The sequence below is a fragment of the Pongo abelii genome, chromosome X, assembly GCF_028885655.2.
Source record: "Pongo abelii isolate AG06213 chromosome X, NHGRI_mPonAbe1-v2.0_pri, whole genome shotgun sequence".
Taxonomy (NCBI): Eukaryota; Metazoa; Chordata; class Mammalia; order Primates; family Hominidae; genus Pongo; species Pongo abelii.
In genome coordinates this window covers 75,472,193-75,496,115 of record NC_072008.2, presented here as the reverse complement: position 1 = coordinate 75,496,115, position 23,923 = coordinate 75,472,193, and the positions used below count along the sequence as shown (strand labels likewise).

At 37.2% G+C, this 23,923-nt stretch overlaps 1 protein-coding gene across 1 annotated transcript in view; it reads left to right on the top strand.

The window, feature by feature from the left end:
* The window catches only part of TEX11 (testis expressed 11), a 377,626-nt gene that overhangs the window by 242,617 nt on the left and 111,086 nt on the right, over positions 1 to 23,923 (top strand). Inside the window, exon 17 of the mRNA XM_024240693.3 lies at positions 15,466 to 15,568. Coding sequence (XP_024096461.1) covers positions 15,466 to 15,568 — 103 coding nt within the window. The remainder of the gene's footprint in view (positions 1 to 15,465; positions 15,569 to 23,923) is intronic.

The window sequence follows — 23,923 nt, the reverse complement described above, 5'->3', positions numbered from 1 at the left end:
CCAGCATAGTGCCTAATGCATAGTAGATGCTCATTACATTAAAAATAGTTATGAAGACTCAATAAATACCTGTCAATCAACTTCCTCTGATATAGGAATTCCATTTCCTCATGCTATTTCTATCCTTGCTACTATGCATAATTTGGAAATTAATAGTGATTAAGATCTGTGAGTGCTCTTTGATTATCAGAACTGAATGAGATTATATTATTAAAAATCATCCCACTATAACTTTCTCCAGCTCAGCTCTTTTCTCTTTTGAGGGTGAGAACGCATTTTATTTTGATTTAAAATGAAATATTGAATCATAGGTCAGCAGTTAATTTGGGCAGGCCAAAGGAGTTGAGAAATAGATTCCCCTGAACTTTTAGTAGATTAGGTTACAGATTCATTAGCTTGCACACTTGGCAATATCTTTTTGAGATAACAATGCCAATTATAGATCATTTCTTTGGTTTGTTTTCTAAATTGTATAAATAAAAATTTTTAAATTGCTATTATCCATTCAGATATTTTCAGTACTTTGCATGAGACAATATTAAACAACGTCGTTTCATAGATATCAACTCTGCCTTTGAGGTGTTTGTAGTGCCTTAAGCCCGGTATCCTGATTTTGCTATATTATTTTTGAGAATTTAAAAATGTTTGGTTTGTGCAAGTCATAGGTTTGAATGGATTAAGGATGAAGGAAATGAGCTTGGGTTCTAAATACAGAAGCAATTTATCACACCTTGATATAATGGGATTTTGCTGCAAACCATAATAAAACCTTAATGTTAGTTGACAGATGGATAATGACTTGTTTTGGTGATAGTCTGTGTAAGTTAATGGGAATGCACAACTGGGTACTCTTTAACTCGGTACAGAAGTCCCATCCTCAGCTTGCAACTGCAGTTTAGGTACATGAATGTCTTTAGTACTACTATAGTTTGATAAAACTGAACCACACTCTCAAACCACAGAATGGCCGTAAGACTTACAACAGCCACAAAGATGAGACTATTCATAGAATATTTATGTGACCTAAAGTGAAGACAGTTATGTCTCATGTGCTGGTTATATATTGTTTCTCTTTACCATACAAAGTTCGAAAAATCATGCCCTTCTATTATAGGACCAAAAATGAGCTTGGGACCAGCAGACATAAACTAATGATATTCACTAGATGGCACTGTGGCCTCTGTACTTCATCAGCTTGTGCTTGACTGATTCTGAGGGGTTTTTTTTTGTAATTCTTAGGTAGATGTACCTTTCCCACAAATGCATCTATATGGATGTAAAAAAAAAAAAAAAAAAAAAAAAAAAAACCACTAAAGAAACATGAGATGAAGGTCAGCTGTGACTCATTTGATACAGCTATACTGTAAAAATACCCTGATTGAGATTCCAAGTCAACAAATATTGAATGCCTAATCTGTGCCAAGCACTATAGAATAAGTAGAAGACATGATCTATTCTGTAAGTGAGCCTAAAATATTAATGCGGAAACAATATTTACATATATAAAATAATTAGAAAATAATAAAAGACTGTTCAGTCACACATCATTGTGTGGTATGTACCATATGAACTTAGAATAGGAATATATAGATGAGGACATTTGTGAATATTGATTGAATGTACATATGATGTGAAGCTGAAAAGAGTAACTGATTTGTTAGAGGACAAAGTCAGATCTGAAGGGACCTTAAAAGGTTGAAATGATGAGCCTATTCTAGCAAGACGAAGACAAACAGGAAACAACAAAACATCCTATAATTGGATCCCCAAAACCAATTGTACAAGAACAAAATAGATAAAATATGGCTTTAAAAGCAGCATATGTGAGTCACTTGGTACATTTTATTGACTATAAGCACTGCATAAGCCAAAAATACTAAGAAAGTTTACTCAAATTAGGTTGAATCAATAGAGATTTAATGTATAGAAGGAGAAAAAGTGGCAATTACCCTCTGTTCTGCTCTGGTTAGAATATGTCTGAAGTACAGATTCAATCAAACACAGACTGAAAATATTCAGAAAAAAAAACAATTTACAAAATAGCAATACAACATAGAAAATAATGCAAATATAAAACAATACAGTGTAACTACTATTTACAGAACATTTACTTTGCATTAGGTGTAAGTAATCTAGAGATTATTTAAAGTATACAAAAGGATGTGTGTAGGTTATATGCAACTACTATAAGGAACTTGAGCGTCTGCAGATTGTGATATCCAAGGGTGTCCTGGAACCAATCCTCTACAGATACAAGGAAACAACTGTATAGACAGCCCTTGACTTACAAGGGTTCGATTTAGGATTTATCAATCTTATGATAGTATGAAAGCAATACTCATTCAATAAGCTCCTCAAGTTACCATGGGCTTATGTCTGGATAAATCCATCATAAGTTGAAAATGCACTTTCTACTTAGGATATTTTCAGTTTACCATGGGTTTATCAGGATGTAACTCCATCATTAGTTGAGGAGCATCTGTATTGTATTGGATTGAGGGGCACCACTTATGAAGGAGGATATTGACAAACCCAAGTGTGCCAAGAGGAAGGCACTGAGGATGGTGAGAGCACTAAAAACCATCTAATTTGAAGAATAAAGGAAGTGTGGATGTTAAACTTGGGAAATGGAAGATTTACGAGAAACACGATAGCTTTCTTCCAATATTTGAATGACTGTCAGGGAGTAAAGAAATTAAATTTATTTCATGAGTGTTTCCATGGGTGAGACCTACAAGGAGTGAGATTTTGAATTATCATAAGGAAACCCTTTCTTAATGATTTGACCTACCAAAACACTGAAATGGATTTTCTTAAAATAGAGTGAATTCTCTCTTCTTGAATATATTTAAGTAAAGACTGAATGACTTGGTATAAATGTTATAGAGGAGATTCAAGCATCAGAATAATTTTTTGACTAAGAGAACTTTGAGGTATCTTCTGCCCACATTTTTCTAAAATATCAGTATAACCTGATAAAATGTACTATAGTCAAAGAGGATTTTGTGGGGGACTAGGCTCATTAATCACTGAATTTTAAAACTAAAGGAACCCTTACAAGTCATTACTAATTTATTTTAAAATTAATTTATAAAAATATAATTTACATACAAAAATGCATTCATTTTAGGTATAGTTCGATAATTTTGACAACTTTATACTCCAAATTTACCCACTACCATGGTCTAGATATAGAAGACTTCCATTATCCCGAGAGATTTCCTTGTGTTCCTTCCCAGTCAATCCTCACCTCCACTCCCAGCCCCAGGCAATGACTGGTATGCTTTCTATCACTATAGGTTAGATTTATCTTTCCTAGCGTTTCATATAAATGGAATTACACGGTATGTACTTTACCTTTTTTTTTAAATCTGGCTTCTTTCACTCAATTTTAGAATTTTAGAGAATCACCCTTGTTGTTGAATATATCAATAGTTTCTTTTTATTGCTGAATAGTAGGCAATTGTGCGGATATACCACAATTTGTTTATCCATTCATCTGCTAATGGATATTTTGGTTGTTTTCAGTTTGAGGCTATTATGAATAAAGCTACTATGAACATTGAAGAACAGGTCTTTGTGTGGGTATTTGTTTTGGTTTCTCTTTGGAGAAACCAAAGTTTCTAGAAATGAAATTGCTGGGTCATATGATAAGTGTGTTTTTAAGTTTATGAGAAACTGTCAAGCTGCTTTCCAAAGCATCTGTACCATTATACATACATGCCAGCATACCAGCAATGAATGAGAATGCCAGTTCATCCACAGCCTAGTCAACATATGGCATTTCCAATCTTTTAAGTTTTAACTATTCTACTAGGTGTGTTATGGGTTTTAATTTAATGAAATCAAATTTATTATATTTTTCTTTTATGGTTTATGTCTTATTTAAGAAATCTCTGCCTACATCAAAATGGCAAAAAAAATTCTCCTATGCTTCCCTTTAAAAATTTTATACTTTTAACTTTTGTGCTTAGGTCTGTGATCTATCTTGAATTAAGTAAGTGTGTGTGTGTGCATGTGTGTGTGTGTGAAATAGATCAAGTTTCTTTTTTTTTTTTCCATATAGACATCATGTTGTTCAAGCACCAGTATTGAAAGACTACTCTCTCTCCATTGAATTGCCTTGGCACTTTTGTCAAAAATCAATTTGTCATAAGTGTTTGAATCTGTTTCTGGACTGTATTATATTTCATTGGTTCTAGATATCTATTCTTATGCTAATACCTCATTCTCTTGATCATTGTAGTTTCATAGTAAGTAGAAAACTTAAGCTGTGTAAATCCTTAACTTTGTTCCTTTTTGGAATCATTTTGACTATTCTAGGTTATCTATATTTTCATTTAAATGTTAAAATTAGCATGTCAACTTCTACAAAAATACCTGCTGGAATTTTGATTGAGATTGCATTGAATTTATAGATCAATTTGGAGACAGTTAACATCTTAACAGTATTAATAAGTATTCCAATCCATTAATACAGTGTAGATCTCTACTTATTTAGGTCTTCTTTAATTTCTCTCATCAATATTTTGTAGTTTTCAAGCATAAAAATCTTATATATATTTTGTTAACTTTATCCTAAAGAATTTATGTTTTTGATGATATTTCAAATGATCTTGGTCTATTAATTTCAATTTCTATTAAATTCAATTTCCAATTGTTCATTGCTAACATATAGAAATTCAATTGATTTTTTTAAATTGTGGTAAAATATATGTAACATAAAATTTACCATTGAAAGTGATTTACAGTTAACCATTTTAGTATACAGTTCAGTGGCATTAAGTACAGACACATTGTTGTAAATTCTTTTCTTTAAGACTGTTGAATATTGACCCCCACTCTCTTCTGGCTTGTAGAGTTTCTGCCGAGAGATCAGCTGTTAGTCTGATGGGCTTCCCTTTGTGGGTAACCCGACCTTTCTCTCTGGCTGCCCTTAACATTTTTTCCTTCATTTCAACTTTGGTGAATCTGACAAGTATGTGTCTTGGAGTTGCTCTTCTTGAGGAGTATCTTTGTGGCATTCTCTGTATTTCCTGAATCTGAATGTTGGCCTGCCTTGCTAGATTGGGGAAGTTCTCCTGGAGAATATCCTGCAGAGTGTTTTCCAACTTGGTTGCATTCTCTCCGTCACTTTCAAGTACACCAATCAGACGTAGATTTGGTCTTTTCACATAGTCCCATATTTCTTGGAGGCTTTGTTCATTTCTTTTTATTCTTTTTTCTCTGAACTTCTCTTCTCACTTCATTTCATTCATTTGATCTTCCATCACTGATACTCTTTCTTTCAGTTGATCAAATCGGCTACTGAGGCTTGTGCATTCATCATATAGTTCTCATGCCATGGTTTTCAGTCATCAGGTCCTTGAAGGACTTCTCTGCATTAGTTATTCTAGTTAGCCATTTGTCTAATCTTTTCAAGATTTTTAACTTCTTTGCCATGGGTTTGAACATCCTCCTTTAGCTCGGAGTAGTTTGATCGTCTGAAGCCTTCTCTCAACTCGTCAAAGTCATTCTCCGTCCAGCTTTGTTCCGTTGCTGGTGAGGAGCTGTGTTCCTTTGGAGGAGGAGAGGCACTCTGATTTTTAGAATTTTCAGTTTTTCTGCTCTGTTTTTTCCCCATCTTTGTGGTTTTATCTACCTTTGGTCTTTGATGATGGTGACGTACAGATGAGGTTTTGGTGTGGATGTCCTTTCTGTTTGTTAGTTTTCCTTCTAACAGTCAGGACCCTCAGCTGCAGGTCTGCTGGAGTTTGCTGGAGGTCCACTCCAGACCCTGTTTGCCTGGGTATCAGCAGTGGAGGCTGCAGAACAGCGGATATTAGTGAACAGCAAATGTTGCTGCCTGATCGTTCCTCTGGAAGTTTTGTCTCAGAGGAGTACCTGGCCATGTGAGTTGTCAGTCTGCCCCTACTGGGGGGTGCCTCTCAGTTAGGCTGCTCGGGGGTCAGAGACCCACTTTAGGAGGCAGTCTGTCTATTCTCAGATCTCAAGCTGTGTGCTGGGAGAACCACTACTCTCTTCAAAGCTGTCAGACAGGGACATTTAAGTCTGCAGAGGTTTCTGCTGCCTTTTGTTTGGCTATGCCCTGCCCCCAGAGGTGGAGTCTACAGAGGCAGGCAGGCCTCCTTGAGCTGCAGTGGGCTCCACCCAGTTTGAGCTTCCGGCTGCTTTGTTTACCTACTCAAGCCTGGGCAATGGCAGGCGCCCCTCCCCTAGCCTGGCTGCCACCTTGCAGTTTGATCTCAGACTGCTGTGCTAGCAATGAGCGAGGCTCTGTGGGCATAGGACCCTCCGAGCCAGGCGTGGGATACAATCTCCTGGTGTGCCGTTTGCTAAGACCCTTGGAAAAGCGCAGTATTATGGTGGGAGTGACCCAATTTTCCAGGTGCCGTCTGTCACCCCTTTCCTTGGCTAGGAAAGGGAATTCCCTGACCCCTTGCACTTCCCGGGTGAGGCAATGCCTCACCCTGCTTCAGCTCACGCTCGGTGCGCTGCACCCACTGTCCCGCACCCACTGTCTGACAATCCCCAGTGAGATGAACCCAGTACCTCAGTTGGAAATGCAGAAATCATTCATCTTCTGTGTCGCTCACACTGGGAGCTGTAGACTGGAGCTGTTCCTATTCGGCCATCTTGGCTCCATCCCTAATTTTTGTATTTTTAATAGAGACGGGATTTCACTATGTTGGCCAGGCTGGTCTTGAACTCCTGACCTCAGGTGATCCGCCCACCTTGGCCTCCCAAAGTGTTGGGATTACAGGCGTGAGCCACCACGCCCAGCCTTTTATTGCTATTTTAGAGTATATAAAACAAAATTATAAAACAAAATTAACAGTAAAACAGCCTCAGACAGGTCCTTCAGGAAGTATTCCAGAAGAAGGCATTATCATAGTAAGTGACAGTTCCATGCATGTTATTGCCCCTGAGGACTTTCCAGTGGGACAAGATATGGAGGTAGAAGACAGTGATACTGGTGATCCTGAGCCTGTGTAGGTCTAGGCTAATGTGTTTGTTCATGTCTTAGTTTTTAACAAAAAGTTTGAAAAGTCAAAAAAGATTTTAAAATGTTAAAAATCAAAAATCTTGTAGAGTAAGGATATAAAAAGGAAATTTTTGTACAACTGTACAATGTTTGTATTTTAAGCTTGGTGTTATTACAAAATACTCAAAAAGTTTTTTAAATATTAAAAAGTTTATAAAGTTAAAAAATTACAGTAAACTTCATTATTGAAGAAAGAAAAATATCCTTTTATAAATTGAGTGTAGCCTAAGTATACAGTGTTTATAAAGTCTACAGTAGTATACAGTAATATCCTAGGCCTTCACATTCACTCACCACTCACTGACTTACCCAGAGCAACTTCAAGTCCTACAAGCTCCATTCATGTAAGTACCCTATACAGGTGTACCATTTTTTATGTTTTATACCCTTTATTTACTGTATTTTTTCTAGGTTTAGATATGTTTAGATATACAAATACTTACCATTAAAATTGCCTACAGTATTCAGTACAGTCACATGCTGTAGAGATTTGTAGCCTAGGAGCAATGGGCTATACCATATAGTCGTGTATAGTAGGCTATACCATCTAAGTTTGTGTAAGTACACTATGGTGTTTACACAAAGATGAAATTGCCTAATGTCACATTTCTCAGAATGTACCCCTGTTGTTAAGTGACACATGACTGTACCACATTTTGTTTATCCTTTCATCTATTCATTGGACACTTGGGTTGCTTTGACATTTTGGCTATTATGAATAAATACTTCTATGAACATAGATATTACAAGTATCTTTTTGAGTTCCTGCTTTCAGTTTTTTTGAGTATTTACCTAATAATATAATCATTGGATCATATGGTAATTCTGTGTTTAACATTTTGAACAATCATCATACTTTTTTCCACAATGGTTGTACCATTTCACATTCCCACCAGTAATGCACAAGTGTTCCAATTTCTCCACATCCTGGTCAACACTTACTATTTTTAAGTTTTTTGATAAAAGCCATCCTAATGGGTTTGAAGTGTTCTCTTATTGTGTTTTTGATTTGCATTTCCCTAATGACCAGTGATGTTGAACATATTTTCATGTGCTTATTGGCCATTTATGTATCTTCTTTGGAGAAACATCTATTGAAGTCCTTTGCCCATTTTTAGTTGGGGTTTGTATTTTATAGTGGTTGAATTGTAGGAATTATTTACATATTTCAGATATTAACCCCTTACCAAAATATGATTAGCAAATATGTTTTCCTGTTCTATGGGTTGTCTTTTTCTTATTGTCTTTTGAAGAACAGTAGATTTTAAAACATTTTTGATGAGGCCCATTTATCTGATTTTTCTTTTGTTGACTGTGCTTTGGGTGTCATATCCAAGAAGTCATTTCCAAATCCAATGTCATGAAGATTTTCGCGTGTGTTTTCTTCTAAGACTTGTATAGTTTTAGCTCTTATGTTTACACCTTTAATCCATGTTGAGTTAATTTTTATGTGTGATATAAGGTAAAGATCCAGCTTCTTTCTTTTGCATGTGGATATCCTGGTTTCCCAGCACCATTTGTTGAAAAGACTGTCCTTTTCCCATTGAATAGTTTGGGAACCCTTGTCAAAAACCATTTCACCATATATGTGAGGGTTTATTTCTGGGCTCTCTATTCTATTCCATTGGTCTATATGTCAGTCCTTATCTCAGTACTATACTGTTTTGATTACTATATCTTCATAGCTAAGTCTTGAAATCAGGATCCCTTGAAACTTCGTATGAATTTTAGGATGGGTTTTTGTATTTATGAAAAAAAATGCCCTTGGAATTGTCATAGGGATTACATTGAATCTGTAGATCACTTTGGGTATCTTCATTTTTCAGTGTTTATCTTTTACTGTGGTAAAATGTACATTATCTTCATTCCTTCTTAACTTCAAATTTTTTCTTTTTGACTTTTAGTCTCTTTTGGCATTATTGGCTGTATTTATTTACTTTTGACTTTCTTCTTGTTAGTCTTCATTTCTGAAATGACTTCTTTTACTTCTAATATTTTCCTTAGCTCTACCACCTCATTTCTGAGTTTTTCTAATTATTACTATGGGTTTTTTTGTTTGTTTGTTTGTTTGTTTTGAGACTGAGTCTCGCTCTGTCGCCCAGGCTGGAGTGCAGTGGTGCTATCTCGGCTCACTGCAACCTCCGCCTCCCAGGTTCAAGCAATTCTTCTCCCTCAGCCTCCCGAGTAGCTGAGATTACAGGCACCCGCCATCATGCCCGGCTAATTTTTGTATTTTTGTAGAGACGCGGTTTCACCATGTTGGCCAGGCTGGCGAGGCGGAACTCCTGACCTCAGGTGATCCGCCCTCCTCAGCCTCCCAAAGTGCTGGGATTGCAGATGTGAGTCACGGCGCCCCGCCTCTAATTCTTATTTATGTTGATATTTCATATCTTGTATCATTTTTAAATGTGTTTAGCTCATTTTGAAATAGTCGGTTATGATTTTGACCTGTTTTTTGAGCACATTTTTCTGACATGCTTTCATTTTCTGTGGGGATACTTTGCTGCTGCTGATGATGCTGCTGCTTTTTTTTTTAATTTTTTTTTACAACTTTTTAGGGTATTTACCTTAAAGCTTTACTGTTTCTCATTTTGATGTGAAATTAGTTTTCCTTAACTTATAAAAAGGTAGACATTTAGAAAGTGTTACTACTTCACAGAGCTCCCTTTTTTGTTTTTGGTTTGGTTTGGTTTGTTAGTGTTTAAAAATAAGGCAGCTTTTATTCTGAGATTTCCTGGCTCTGCTTCTCTGTGTCTTTTGGTGTACACCCACACCGTCCAATATGATAGCAATGAGGCATGTGTGGCTATGTACATTTAAGTTTAAATTAATTAAAATTAAATAAAGTTATAAAAATTTATTTCTTCAATTGCAGTAGCCACATTTCAAGTGCTAAATAGCCATGTGTGGCTAATGACTACTCTATTGAATAGCACAAATATAGAACATTTCCATCATCACAGAACTCTATTGGACAACACTGATCTAAACTTTTTCTTTCATCTTTGTTGTCACTGTCCTGTTCAGTTTTTTATTGTACTCTCAGCAGTTTCTCCTTAGTGTGGAGCCTCTCAGAGGGGAGCTCTAGTGGGTAAGCTTTAAGGGTTCATAGGGCCTAGACTGCTATCGCTTCTTTAGTACATCTTTGATATGAGGTCCTTGCACTCACTCAATAATGGAGAAAGCAAATTATCTCCCAATTTCAACCGCTATTCTCCAGTTTCCCCATCATGCTATTCAGTTGATTTCTACAAGCCAATTTTGGAGTCCTCCTTTTCTATATAGTCCATTAGACGCTTCCCTATTACTTCCTTTTTTTTCTTCATCCTGTACAGATGCTGACATAATGCAGGTCTTGTAGCTGTTGTTGCTTTTTCTCCACCCACTTGTGTTTCTTAATGGCTGGGGATACTTTGTCACTCAGTTTTGTTATAAACGCTGTCTGTGGTTTTTGGGTTTTGCCATCTGCATGCTCAGTTGTTTTTCATGAGAATTCAGAGAAATGTTACCTCTACCACATATTTCCAGAATCATTTTATATAGTTTTTTTTTCTTCCTACCTACCTACCAACAGGGTCTCACTTTGTCACCTAGGCTGGAGTGCAGTGGTGTGAACACAGCTCACAGCATCCTCAACTTCCTGGGCTCAAGTAATCCTCCTACCTTAACCTCCTGAGTAGCTGGGACCACAGGCATGCACCACCATGCCTGGCTAATTTAAAAAATTTTTTTGTTGAGACAGGGGTCTTACTGTGTTGCCCAAGCTGGTCTCAAACTCCTGGACTCAGATGATCCTCTCACCTCAGCCTCCCAAAGTGCTGGGATCACGGGCATGATCAGCCATGCCCAGCCTCATATGGCATATATATATATATATGTATATATACATATACAGCTACCTTTGCTAAAGTCTCTTAATAATTGTAATAATTTGCTTATAAATTCTTCTGGGTTGTCTACATATTCAATTATACAAATTGACAATTGTGTTTCTTCTTTTTCAATATGCTTTATATATTGTCTTATTTTGTCTAATAATTCAACTACCATGTTGAATTAAAGTGGTGTTTTGGATTTAAAAGGGAAAGCTACCATAAATTGCCATTAAGTATGATGTTTGCTTTAGGGTTTTTTTGTGTTGTTGTTGTATAGATACGGTATTAGTTTCCTAGGGATGCTATAACAAAGCACTACAAACTGGGTGGCTTAAAACAACAGAAATGTATACACTTATAGTTCTGGAGGCTGGAAGTCCAAAATCAAGGTGTCGATAAAGCTATGCTCTCTCTGAAGACTTTAGCAGAGGATTCTTCCTAGACTAGATTTGCTTAATGGTTACGTAAATGGTCACTTTTTGTAAATATTCTGTGTGTGCTTGAAAAAAATGTGTTTTCTGCAGTTTTTAGACACTGTGTATGTACATATATGTACAGATGTTCCTTGACTTATGATGGAGTTATATCCCAATAAATTTATCATAAGTTGAAAATATCGTAAGGTGAAAATGCAGTTAATGCTGGCAAAATGGCAGGCATCTACAACTTATGATGGTTTAACTTAATGACATTTTGATTTTATAATGATGTAAAGGCAATATACATTTAGTAGAAACCATAACCCCATCATAAGTTGTAAGGAGCTCCCAGACTTATAATGTGGTTACATCCTGATAAACCCATGGTAAAGTCAAAAAGTCATAAGACAGAGACCACCTGTATACACACATGTATAAATTTAGATTAAATTTGTTCATTTTGTTTGAATCTTCTGTATCAAAACTCATATTTTGTGTACTTACTCTATCACTTACTGAGACGAGGTGCTGGAATGTCCCTTTATGGTTTGAATTGATCTATTTCTTTATTTAATTTTATCGTTTTTGCTTTATATATTTTAGGCCATACTACTTATACATACAAAATTAGTACTGTAATATATTTGTTTGTTGAAGTTTTATTGTTATGCAGTGATCTTCTTTATATCTAGTATTATTTTCTGCCTTAAAGTCATTTTTGTCTGATATTAATATATCCACACTTTGGTTAATATTTTCCAGATAGATCTTCTCTAATCCCTTTACTTTGAACTTTTAATACATTTATATTTTAGGTGTGCCACTTCTAAAGAACATGTAGTTACATATTTTTAATCCAGTCTGACCATTTTTGTTTTTTAACTAGGGCATTTCATGTTTATACATTTAATACAATATTGGTATATCTGAGTTTAAATCTATAACTTACTTTATGCTTTCTATTTGTCATTTTTTTTTTTTTTTTGAGACAGAGTCTCACTCTATGCCCAGGCTGGAGTGCAGTGGTACAATCTCTGCTCACTGCAACTTCCACCTCCCATGTTCGAGTGATTCTTATGCCTCAGCCTCCCAAGTAGCTGGGATCACAGATGTGTGCCACCACACCCAGCTAATTTTTGTATTTTTAGTAGAGATGGAGTTTCACCATGTTGGCCAGGCTGGTCTCAAACTCCTGTTCTCAGGGGATCTGCCTGCCTGAGCCTCCCAAAGTGTTGGGATTACAGGCATGAGCCACCGTGCCCAGCTTCTATTTGTCATTTCTATCCTGTTTCTTTTTCTCTCCTCACTTGCCTTCTTTGGGATCAATGTTTCTAAATAATAGACTTTACTTGTTACAGCAGTTTTAGGTTTAAAGAAAAATTGAGTAGGAAATATAGAGAGTTTTCATATACCCCCTCACCGTTCTTCACATACTCAGTTTCCCCTGTCATTAACATCTCGCATTAGTGTGCTATATATGTTACAATTGATAAGCCAATATTGATATGTTATTTTTAACTAAAGTCCGTAGTTTACATTAGGGTTTAGTCTTCGTGTTGTACATCATATGTGGTTTGATGAATGTATAAAAAAGTGTCTACCATTATAATACCATACAGAATAGTTCAACCCCCTGTGGTTCACCTATTCATCCCTTCCTCCCTGTCACTGAACTAGTGTCAACCACTGATCTTTTTACTGTCTCCATAGTTTTGCCTTTTCCAGAATGTCACATAATTGGAATTGTGCAGTATGTGGCCTTTTCACATAGGTTTCTTTCACTTAGCAATATGCATTTAAGATTCCTTCATGTCCTTTTATGGGTTGGTAGTTCATTTTTTTAGTGCTGAATAATATTCCACTATCTGGATATATTAGTTTATACACTCACCTGTGGAAGAACATCTTAGTTGCTTCCAAATTTTGGCAGTTATGAATAAAGCTACTATAAATATTTTATGTAGATTTTTGTGTAGACATAAAGTTTTGACACATTTGAATAAATACCAAAGGTGCAACTGCTGGATTGTATGGCAAGAGCATGTTTAGTTTTGTAGGAAACTGCCAAACTGTCTTCCAAGTTGGCTATACCATTTTTCATTCCCACCAGTGATGAATGAGAGTTCCTGTTGCACCGCATCCTTGCCAGCATTATGTGTTGTTAAAGTGTTTTGAATTTTAGTTATTCTAATAGATGTGTAGTGGTATCTCATTGCTGTTTTAATTTGCAAAACCCTAATGACATAAGATGTTAAGCATCTTTTCATATACTTATTTGCCATCTGTATATTTTATTTAGTGAAGTGTTTCTTCAGGTCTTTTGCCCATTTTATACTTGGGTTGTTTATTTTCTTATTGTTGAGTTTGAAGAATTCTTCATACATGTTGAATACCAGTCCTTCATTAGATATGTGTTTTGCAAATATTTTTTCCCAATATGTGGCTTTTATCATTATTCTCTTAATGATGTCTTTCACAGAGCAGTTTTTAATTTTAATGAAGTTTAACTTACCAGTTTTTTCTTTCATAGATATGGTTTTGGTGTTGTGTCTAAAAAGTCATTGCCAAAGTTCACCTAAAATTTCTCCTATGTTATCTTCTAAAAGTTTTATAGTTTGGGGTTTTATATTTAGGTTATAATCCATTTTCAGTTAATTTTTGTGAGAGGTTTATGGTCTGTGTCTAGCTCTACTTTTTTACATGTGGATGTCTAGTTGTTCCAGCACCATTTGTTAAAAATACTATTTTCATTTTTTTTTCATTCCAGTCTTCCCCTTCTACTAGTGTGAAAATTATTTACTGCTTCTAATCTTTTAGTGGCTATCCTAGAAAGTATAGAATCCTTTCTTAACTGTCTTCCATGTTTGTAATCGCTCTGTGCTGCATTTTGGCTATTTTATTCTTTCAGCCCACTAATTTTCTCTTCACCTGTTTCTAATCTGCTATTAAACCTGTCTATTATGTTTTAATTTGGGTAATTGGGTTTTTCATTTCAAAAAGCTTCTTTGTTTCAGATCCCCAAGGTCACATTTTGTGGTCTCTGTTTCCTACTAACTTCACTGATATGCAAAGTATTTAATAACTGGTATGGCACAGGTAATAATGAGACAGAATGGATACCATCTAGAAACAACCACTATAAATGTATTAATTTGTACCACTGTGTATCAACCCACATACATATATTTTGAACATACATTGTATTTCTTTAGACTTTGAAAACATAGGTGTTTTATAACCAGTTTTTCATAATTCTAGTATCTGCATCTTGAGGGTCTGCTTCTGCTATCTCTTGTTTCTGCTGTTTATGGTACCTTGTTTCAGAGTGTGCTTTGTTATTTTTGTAACGTGTACAACTCATGGTTCTTGAAAAATTATTTATGGAAATATTTCAAAGGCTGAGATAAGGTACTTTCCCCCAGAGAAGATTTACATTTGCTTCTGTAGATGCTTGGAAGCTATCTAAACTAAATTCTCAGCTTTAGGTCTTTTAGCTTCCTGTATAATGTAGTTTGGGTCAGTGAAACACCTCATGGATTGTTTCCCTCCACCCCATTGTGCTGCCTTCTATTCAGCACTAAGGTAACTTTATTTGCAGTTTTCCAGGGATGTGGGTAGGAGTGGGTTTACTTTTGGCTTGTCCCTAGTCTAGGAGTGTGATCTCTTGGAACTTGATGTCTGTTCCCCTGACCTAGTGATGTCCCTCAAAACTGAAGTTAACATTTGCTTACATTTGCAAATGCTTACCAGATAAAAGCGACTTTACTTTTCTGTTTACCTCTCTGAGACCTCAGTTTTCCTTAGATTTTGCCTTGGTAATTCTTTTACTATCTTGTCAGTTGCTCTTTTGTTCTTTCTGGAAAAAAATTAACATATCATCCAACATTTTTGGTTGTTTTCAGCAGGAGGGTTGGTCTGACATATCTAACTTACTCTGTTTCCAGAAGTATAACTCACTGTTACATTAGCATTCTAGAAGAGCACTTCTGCAAATATTTTTCTTAGATTCATATATTTTCACTGTGAGTATCCCTCAGCCATTTTGACTACCTTAATGATATTAGTAAAATATGGTAAGTCCTTCCGTGTAGATTTTATTAAAAGGTTCCAATGTTTTTCTTTCCAGGCCAAAGAGGCAGTGGCAGAAGCTGAAAGACGTGACCCTAGAAACATTTTCACTCAATTTTATATATTCAAGATTGCAGTCATAGAGGGCAACTCTGAAAGAGGTATAAATTTTATTTGTCACTTATATTTGACTATTAACACAAAGAATAAATAATCCTCTTCAACCACAATGGGAAAAAAATATTGTTTTTAAGACAATAGAATTGAATATATGTTCTGTCTTTCCTATGTAAAGATGATACAACAATGCAAAAAGAAACCGTGGAAGGTTATATAAAAGTAAAAGAACAGTGGTTACCTATTGAGGGAATAGGAACTGGGCAAACGCGGGACAAGAATTAGGGGAAAGTCTTATCACTATGTACTTTTTTATACTTTTATTTAAACCAACCTATTCAAAAATTAACTTTAAAAAGCTGTGTGTGGGTGAGATTATACTAAAAACCCATATCAGTTAAGAATTGTCTTCAAAAAATGAAAGTTGGGTACCTTTTGATTGTTTTCACTTATTTGGGAGGTGATTGGTGAGAGATTTGGCCTTGAAATGGAGTTTCTCTCCACAGAGTGGACAGTCTTGGAATTTCACACATGACCCTCATCCCATTAATGTTGAGGTCTTTCCATTAAGTTAAGCATAGTTTCCTAGCTGGTGTGTCTGCATGGGCACATATATGTTGAATTGGTTATAGATATGCCTTTGCTCAGATATTAATGCCTTCAGCCCTCAGGTAGCTGAATTAATCCTGAAGGAGTCTGAGCTCCAGACTGGTTGCCATTTGTTTGGCAGAAGTTAAGAAACTTAAATTAATGGATCCAAACAAAATGTATACGAATCCAATTAAGCAACTGTTTATGGACACCTACTTAGGTACAAGGGACTCTATTATTCACTCCATAAGAAAAAGGATCATTTATTTTACATTAAAAAAGAAATGTCCCAGAATAGTAAAGTATACCTGTATAATAATTAAGGAATAGTAAATTAGAGGTTAATATTGCTATCATGTTCATCATGAAAGTTTTCATTAGAGACTTTTAGGCATTTGTTTTACTTGACATACTGTGTTTAAGGGTAAAATAACTTGAAGCTTTTTTGCCAGTAAAAATGGCAAAAATATTAGTAATTTTCCTGTTAAATCTTTTAACATTATTTTTTGAAAATTATTATACTTTTTAAATACAACATCGGATCAATCCTTTTACTTCTTCTCCAGTTGTCTGTGACCATTTTTTAAAAGTCATGTATATTGAAGATACATATAATAAATTTACTCTTGCTAGTATATGGTCCTATGAGGCTTATATATGTTAAAAATTCTGAGTTTTGATAAGTGCATACAGTCATATAACTACCACCACAATGTAGAAAAAAAATACCTCAGGGCCCTTTACTGTTACTCCTTCTCACCATTTTCAGCCTTGGAAATCAGTAATCTCTTCTATCTCTATAGTTTTGTCTTTTCCAGAATGTCATATAAATGAAATCGTATATTATGAATCTTTTTGAGCTTCTTTCACTTAACTTAATGCATTTGAAACTCACCCATATTGTGTTTATCCACAGTTTTTTCTTTTTTATTGCTATGTGGCATTCCATAGTATGGAAATACCACAGTATGGAAAAATTCATTCACCAGTTAAAGGATATTTGAATGGTTTTCAGGGTTTTTTTCACCTCTGAGACAAGTTCAAAGTTTTCAGTTTTGACAATTGTGAATAAAGGTGCTGTAAAACATCTCTTTATATATTTTCTGTGATAATAATATTGTTTTTCTGAGATGTGGTCTCACTCTGTCACCCAGGCTGGAGTGCAGTGGCATGATCTCAGCTCACTGCAGTCTCCACCTCCCAGGTTCAAGCGATTCTCCTGCTTCAGCCTCCTGAATAGCTGGGACTACAGGTGTGCACCACCACACCCAGTTAATTCGATGATAATATTCTACTTCTGTAGGATAAATATCTAGGAGTGGGATTGTGGACTTATATGGTAAATACGTGTTTAACTTTATTAGAAACTGCAAAACTGTTTTCTAAAGCGACTATACAATTTCACCTGTGAACCAGCTATGTTTAAGAGTTCTACCTGATCTACATCCTCATCAGCACTTGAAATTGTCCACTTAAAAAATTTAGCCATTCTGGGAGATTATTAAAAAGCCAAGAAACAACAAATGCTGGTGAGGCTGTAGAGAAATAGGAATGTGCTTTTTTGGAGCCAAGATGGCCGAATAGGAACAGCTCCGGTCTACAGCTCCCAGCATGAGTGACGCAGAAGACGGGTGATTTCTGCATTTCTCTCTGAGGTACCATGTTCATCTCACTAGGGAGTGCCAGACAGTGGGCGCAGGTCAGTGGGTGAGCACACCGTGCGCCAGCCGAAGCAGGGACGAGGCATTGCCTCACTCGGGAAGCGCAAGGGGTCAGGGAGTTCCCTTTCCAGGGGTGACAGACGGCACCTGGAAAATCGGGCCACTCCCACCCGAATACTGTGCTTTTCCGAGGGGCTTAGGAAACGGTGCACCAGGAGATTATAGCCCACAACTGGCTCAGAGGGTCCTACGCCCACGGAGTCTCGCTGATTGCTAGCACAGCAGTCTGAGATCAAACAGCAAGGCAGCAGTGAGGCTGGGGGAGGGGCGCCCGCCATTGCCCAGGCTCGCTTAGGTAAACAAAGCAGCCTGGAAGCTTGAACTGGGTGGAGCCCACCACAGCTCAAGGAGGCCTGCCCACCTCTGTAGGCTCCACCTCTGGGGGCAGGGCACAGACAAACAAAAAGACAGCAGTAACCTCTGCAGACTTAAATTGTCCCTGTCTGACAGCTTTGAGGAGAGCAGTGATTCTCCCAACACGCAGCTGGAGATCTGAGAACGGGCAGACTGCCTCCTCAAGTGGGTCCCTAACCCCTGATCCCCAAGCAGTCTAATTGGGAGGCACCCCCCAGCAGGGGCAGACTGACACCTCACACGGCCGGCCAGCCGGGTACTCCAACAGACCTGCAGCTGAGGATCCTGTCTGTTAGAAGGAAAACTAACAGAAAGGACACCCACACCAAAAACCCATCTGTACATCACCATCATCAAAGACCGAACGTAGATAAAACCACAAAGATGGGGAAAAAACAGAGCAGAAAAACTGGAAACTCTAAAAAGCAGAGTGCCTCTCCTCCTCCAAAGGAACGCAGTTCCTCACCAGCAACGGAACAAAGCTGGACGGAGAATGACTTTGACGAGCTGAGAGAAGAAGGCTTCAGACGATCAAATTACTCCGAGCTACGGGAGGATATTCAAACCAAAGGCAAAGAAGTTGAAAACTTTGAAAAAAATTTAGAAGAATGTATAACTAGAATAACCAATACAGAGAAGTGCTTAAAGGAGCTGATGGAGCTGAAAACCAAGGCTCGACAACTACGTGAAGAATGCAGAAGCCTCAGGAGCTGATGCGATCAAATGGAAGACAGGGTATCAGCCATGGAAGATGAAATGAATGAAATGAAGCGAGAAGGGAAGTTTAGAGAAAAAAGAATAAAAAGAAACGAGCAAAGCCTCCAAGAAATGTGGGACTATGTGAAAAGACCAAATCTACGTCTGACTGGTGTACCTGAAAGTGACGGGGAGAATGGAACCAAGTTGGAAAACACTCTGCAGGATATTCTCCAGGAGAACTTCCCCAATCTAGCAAGGCAGGCCAACATTCAGATTCAGGAAATACAGAGAATGCCACAAAGATACTCCTCGAGAAAAGCAACTCCAAGACACATAATTGTCAGATTCACCAAAGTTGAAATGAAGGAAAAAATGTTAAGGGCAGCCAGAGAGAAAGGTCGGGTTACCATCAAAGGGAAGCCCATCAGACTAACAGCAGATCTCTCGGCAGAAACCCTACAAGCCAGAAGAGAGTGGGGGCCAATATTCAACATTCTTAAAGAAAAGAATTTTCAACCCAGAAATTCATATCCAGCCAAACTAAGCTTCATAAGTGAAGGAGAAATAAAATCCTTTACAGACAAGCAAATGCTGAGAGATTTTGTCACCACCAGGCCTGCCCTAAAAGACCTCCTGAAGGAAGCACTAAACATGGAAAGGCACAACCGGTACCAGCCACTGCAAAATCATACCGAAATGTAAAGACCATCGAGGCTAGGAAGAGACTGCACCAACTAACGAGCAAAATAACCAGCTAACATCATAATGACAGGATCAAATTCACACATAACAATATTAACTTTAAATGTAAATGGACTAAATGCTCCAATTAAAAGACACAGACTGGCAAATTGGATAAAGACTCAAGACCCATCAGTGTGCTGTATTCAGGAAACCCATCTCACGTGCAGAGACACACATAGGCTCAAAATAAAAGGATGGAGGAAGATCTACCAAGCAAATGGAAAACAAAAAAAGGCAGGGGTTGCAATCCTAGTCTCTGATAAAACAGACTTTAAACCAACAAAGATCAAAAGAGACAAAGAAGGCCATTACATAATGGTAAAGGGATTAATTCAACAAGAAGAGCTAACTATCCTAAATATATATGCACCCAATACAAGAGCACCCAGATTCATAAAGCAAGTCCTGAGTGACCTACAAAGAGACTTAGACTCCCACACATTAATAATGGGAGACTTTAACACCCCACTGTCAATATTAGACAGATCAACGAGACAGAAAGTCAACAAGGACACCCAAGAATTGAACTCAGCTCTGCACCAAGCGGACCTAATAGACATCTACAGAACTCTCCACCCCAAATCAACAGAATATACATTTTTTTCAGCACCACACCACACCTATTCCAAAATTGACCACATACTTGGAAGTAAAGCTCTCCTCAGTAAATGTAAAAGAACAGAAATTATAACAAACTATCTCTCAGATCACAGTGCAATCAAGCTAGAACTCAGGATTAAGAATCTCACTCAAAACCGCTCATCTACATGGAAACTGAACAACCTGCTCCTGAATGACTACTGGGTACATAACGAAACGAAGGCAGAAATAAAGATGTTCTTTGAAACCAACGAGAACCAAGACACAACATACCAGAATCTCTGGGATGCATTCAAAGCAGTGTGTAGAGAGAAATTTATAGCACTAAATGCCCATAAGAGAAAGCAGGAAAGATCCAAAATTGACACCCTAACATCACAATTAAAAGAACTAGAAAAGCAAGAGCAAACGCATTCAAAAGCTAGCAGAAGGCAAGAAATAACTAAAATCAGAGCAGAACTGAAGGAAATAGAGACACAAAAAACCCTTCAAAAAATAAATGAATCCAGGAGCTGGTTTTTTGAAAGGATCAACAAAATTGATAGACCGCTAGCAAGATTAATAAAGAAAAAAAGAGAGAAGAATCAAATAGACACAATGAAAAATGATAAAGGGGATATCACCACCGATCCCACAGAAATACAAACTACCATCAGAGAATACTACAAACACCTCTACACAAATAAACTAGAAAATCTAGAAGAAATGGATAAATTCCTCAACACATACACCCTCCCAAGACTAAACCAGGAAGAAGTTGAATCTCTGAATAGACCAATAACAGGAGCTGACATTGTGGCAATAATCAATAGCTTACCAACCAAAAAAAGTCCAGGACCAGATGGGTTCACAGCCGAATTCTACCAGAGGTACAAGGAGGAACTGGTACCATTCCTTCTGAAACTATTCCAATCAATAGAAAAAGAGAGAATCCTCCCTAACTCATTTTATGAGGCCAGCATCATCCTGATACCAAAGCCTGGCAGAGACACAACCAAAAAAGAGAATTTTAGACCAATATCCTTGATGAACATTGATGCAAAAATCCTCAATAAAATACTGGCAAACCGAATCCAGCAGCACATCAAAAAGCTTCTCCACCATGATCAAGTGGGCTTCATCCCTGGGATGCAAGGCTGGTTCAATATACGCAAATCAATAAATGTAATCCAGAATATAAACAGAACCAAAGACAAAAACCACATGATTATCTCAATAGATGCAGAAAAGGCCTTTGACAAAATTCAAAAACCTTTCATGCTAAAAACTCTCAATAAATTAGGTATCGATGGGACGTATCTCAAAATAATAAGAGCTATCTATGACAAACCCACAGCCAATATCATACTGAATGGGCAAAAACTGGAAGCATTCCCTTTGAAAACTGGCACAAGACAGGGATGCCCTCTCTCACCACTTCTATTCAACATAGTGTTGGAAGTTCTGGCCAGGGCAATTAGGCAGGAGAAGGAAATAAAGGGTATTCAATTAGGAAAAGAGGAAGTCAAATTGTCCCTGTTTGCAGATGACATGATAGTATATCTAGAAAACCCCATTGTCTCAGCCCAAAATCTCCTTAAGCTGATAAGCAACTTCAGCAAAGTCTCAGGACACAAAATCAATGTACAAAAATCACAAGCATTCTTATACACCAATAACAGACAAACAGAGAGCCAAATCATGAGTGAACTCCCATTCACAATTGCTTCAAAGAGAATAAAATACCTAGGAATCCAACTTACAAGGGATGTGAAGGACCTCTTCAAGGAGAACTACAAACCACTGCTCAAGGAAATAAAAGAGGATACAAACAAATGGAAGAACATTCCATGCTCATGGGTAGGAAGAATCAATATCGTGAAAATGGCCATACTGCCCAAGGTAATTTATAGATTCAATGCCATCCCCATCAAGCTACCAATGACTTTCTTCACAGAATTGGAAAAAACTACTTTAAAGTTCATATGGAACCAAAAAAGAGCCCGCATCACCAAGTCAATCCTAAGCCAAAAGAACAAAGCTGGAGGCATCACGCTACCTGACTTCAAACTATACTACAAGGCTACAGTAACCAAAACAGCATGGTACTGGTACCAAAACAGAGATATAGATCAATGGAACAGAACAGAGCCGTCAGAAATAACGCCACATATCTACAACTATCTGATCTTTGACAAACCTGAGAAAAACAAGAAATGGGGAAAGGATTCCCTATTTAATAAATGGTGCTGGGAAAACTGGCTAGCCATATGGAGAAAGCTGAAACTGGATCCCTTCCTTACACCTTATACAAAAATCAATTCAAGATGGATTAAAGACTTAAACGTTAGACCTAAAACCATAAAAACCCTAGAAGAAAACCTAGGCATTACCATTCAGGACATAGGCATGGGCAAGGACTTCATGTCTAAAACACCAAAAGCAATGGCAACAAAAGCCAAACTTGACAAATGGGATCTAATTAAACTCAAGAGCTTCTGCACAGCAAAAGAAACTACCATCAGAGTGAACAGGCAACCTACAAAATGGGAGAAAATTTTCGCAACCTACTCATCTGACAAAGGGCTAATATCCAGAATCTACAATGAACTCCAACAAATTTACAAGAAAAAAACAAACAACCCTATCAAAAAGTGGGCAAAGGACATGAACAGACACTTCTCAAAAGAAGACATTTATGCAGCCAAAAAACACATGAAAAAATGCTCACCATCACTGGCCATCAGAGAAATGCAAATCAAAACCACAATGAGATACCATCTCACACCAGTTAGAATGGCAATCATTAAAAAGTCAGGAAACAACAGGTGCTGGAGAGGATGTGGAGAAATAGGAACACTTTTACACTGTTGGTGGGACTGTAAACTAGTTCAACCCTTGTGGAAGTCAGTGTGGCGATTCCTCAGGGATCTAGAACTAGAAATTCCATTTGACCCAGCCATCCCATTACTGGGTATATACCCAAAGGAGTATAAATCATGCTGCTATAGAGACACATGCACACGTATGTTTATTGCGGCATTATTCACAATAGCAAAGACTTGGAACCAACCCAAATGTCCAACAGTGATAGACTGGATTAAGAAAATGTGGCACATATACACCATGGAATACTATGCAGCCATAAAAAATGATGAGTTCATGTCCTTTGTAGGGACACGGATGAAATTGGAAATCATCATTCTCAGTAAACTATCGCAAGAACAAAAAACCAAACACCGCATATTCTCACTCATAGGTGGGAATTGAACAATGAGAACACATGGACACAGGAAGGGGAACATCACAGTTCGGGGACTGTTGTGGGGTGGGGGGAGGGGGGAGGGATAGCATTGGGAGATATACCTAATGCTAGATGACAAGTTAGTGGGTGCAGCGCACCAGCATGGCACACGTATACATATGTAACTAACCTGCACATTGCACACATGTACCATAAAACCTAAAGTATAATAATAATAATAATAATAATAATAATAAAGAGAAATAGGAATGCTTTTACACTGTTGGTGGGAATGTAAATTAGTTCAGTCATAGCGGAAGACAGCGTGGTGATTCTTCAAGGATCTAGAACCGGAAATAGTATTTGACCCAGCAATCCCATTACTGGGTATATACTCAAAGGAATATAAATCATTCTATTATAAAGACACATGCACACGTGTGTTCACTGCAGCACTATTCACAATA